This window comes from Phytophthora parasitica (genome assembly GCF_000247585.1).
Source record: "Phytophthora parasitica INRA-310 unplaced genomic scaffold supercont2.286, whole genome shotgun sequence".
Taxonomy (NCBI): domain Eukaryota; phylum Oomycota; class Peronosporomycetes; order Peronosporales; family Peronosporaceae; genus Phytophthora; species Phytophthora nicotianae.
In genome coordinates, this window is record NW_008649272.1 from 38 (window position 1) to 856 (window position 819).

Here is an 819-nt window from a genome sequence, read left to right on the forward strand (position 1 = left end):
ACTCAGACACCTCGGAAGGAGTCGAGCGAATGCAGCTTGGCCCCTCAGGAGCCACGATGCTGCAAACCAGATCGCAACGTGTGCCGAACGTGACGCCCAGGACAGACGCTCCTGCGGCAGCCAGCACATCGAACGATAATCAAGACAGACTACAAACGTTCTTCAACTCGGCGATGGAACGTTTCTTGATATAGCAACGCGCCGCACAGGGTCGCCAGCAGTGGCCCCGGCGAGAAGGACAGAGCCACAGGACGTCGATATGGAGTCAGTAGGATCTGACCACGGAAAATACGACCCGGACGATCTGGACCTCCCCGTTTCCCGTCAAGCGACCGTAGCCACCGCTGCTACAGCGACTGGGCTGCCAGCAATCACCCCTCGCATTCGCGTGTCGGCCATGTCGGAACCCAAGGAGTTCTCGGGGAAGGACGACGACGAAGATCGCGCGCGGGCTTGGATCGGCAAAGTAAAGTCAGCCTTCGTCCGTGATCAGGCTCCAGACGACGAGAAGTGCCTGGTGCTTGGTGGCCTGTTCACTGGTCCGGCGTGTAACTGGTACCGGCAACTTAGCCGGACCACGAGAGGCGACTGGAAAGAGCTTCTGCGCGAATTCGAAGTGCAGTTCTGTGGACTCGGAGTATCTGTCGCGAGACAATACTACCATGCGAGGAAGCGCGCTGACGAGACGCCGCTGGAATACCTGCACCGCCTGAACGTCGCAGGACTGAGGGTAAAGCTGCGCGTGAAGAGCGGCGTATCCGACGTTCGCCGCGAACACGTAAAACACTTCATCGAGACCCTGGACGACCGCGATCTAGC

The 819-nt window shown here is 59.3% G+C and overlaps 1 protein-coding gene across 1 annotated transcript; it reads left to right on the forward strand.

Annotated features, from left to right (window-relative positions):
* Positions 1-259: 259 nt before the first annotated feature.
* On the forward strand, positions 260-713 carry PPTG_19991 (hypothetical protein; the record flags this gene model as incomplete). The annotated part of the gene is made up of 2 exons (XM_008918734.1): positions 260-555; positions 623-713. The coding sequence occupies 2 exons, from the start codon at positions 260-262 to the stop codon at positions 711-713; spliced, it is 387 nt and encodes a 128-aa protein (XP_008916982.1).
* Between the last annotated feature and the right edge of the window lie 106 nt (positions 714-819).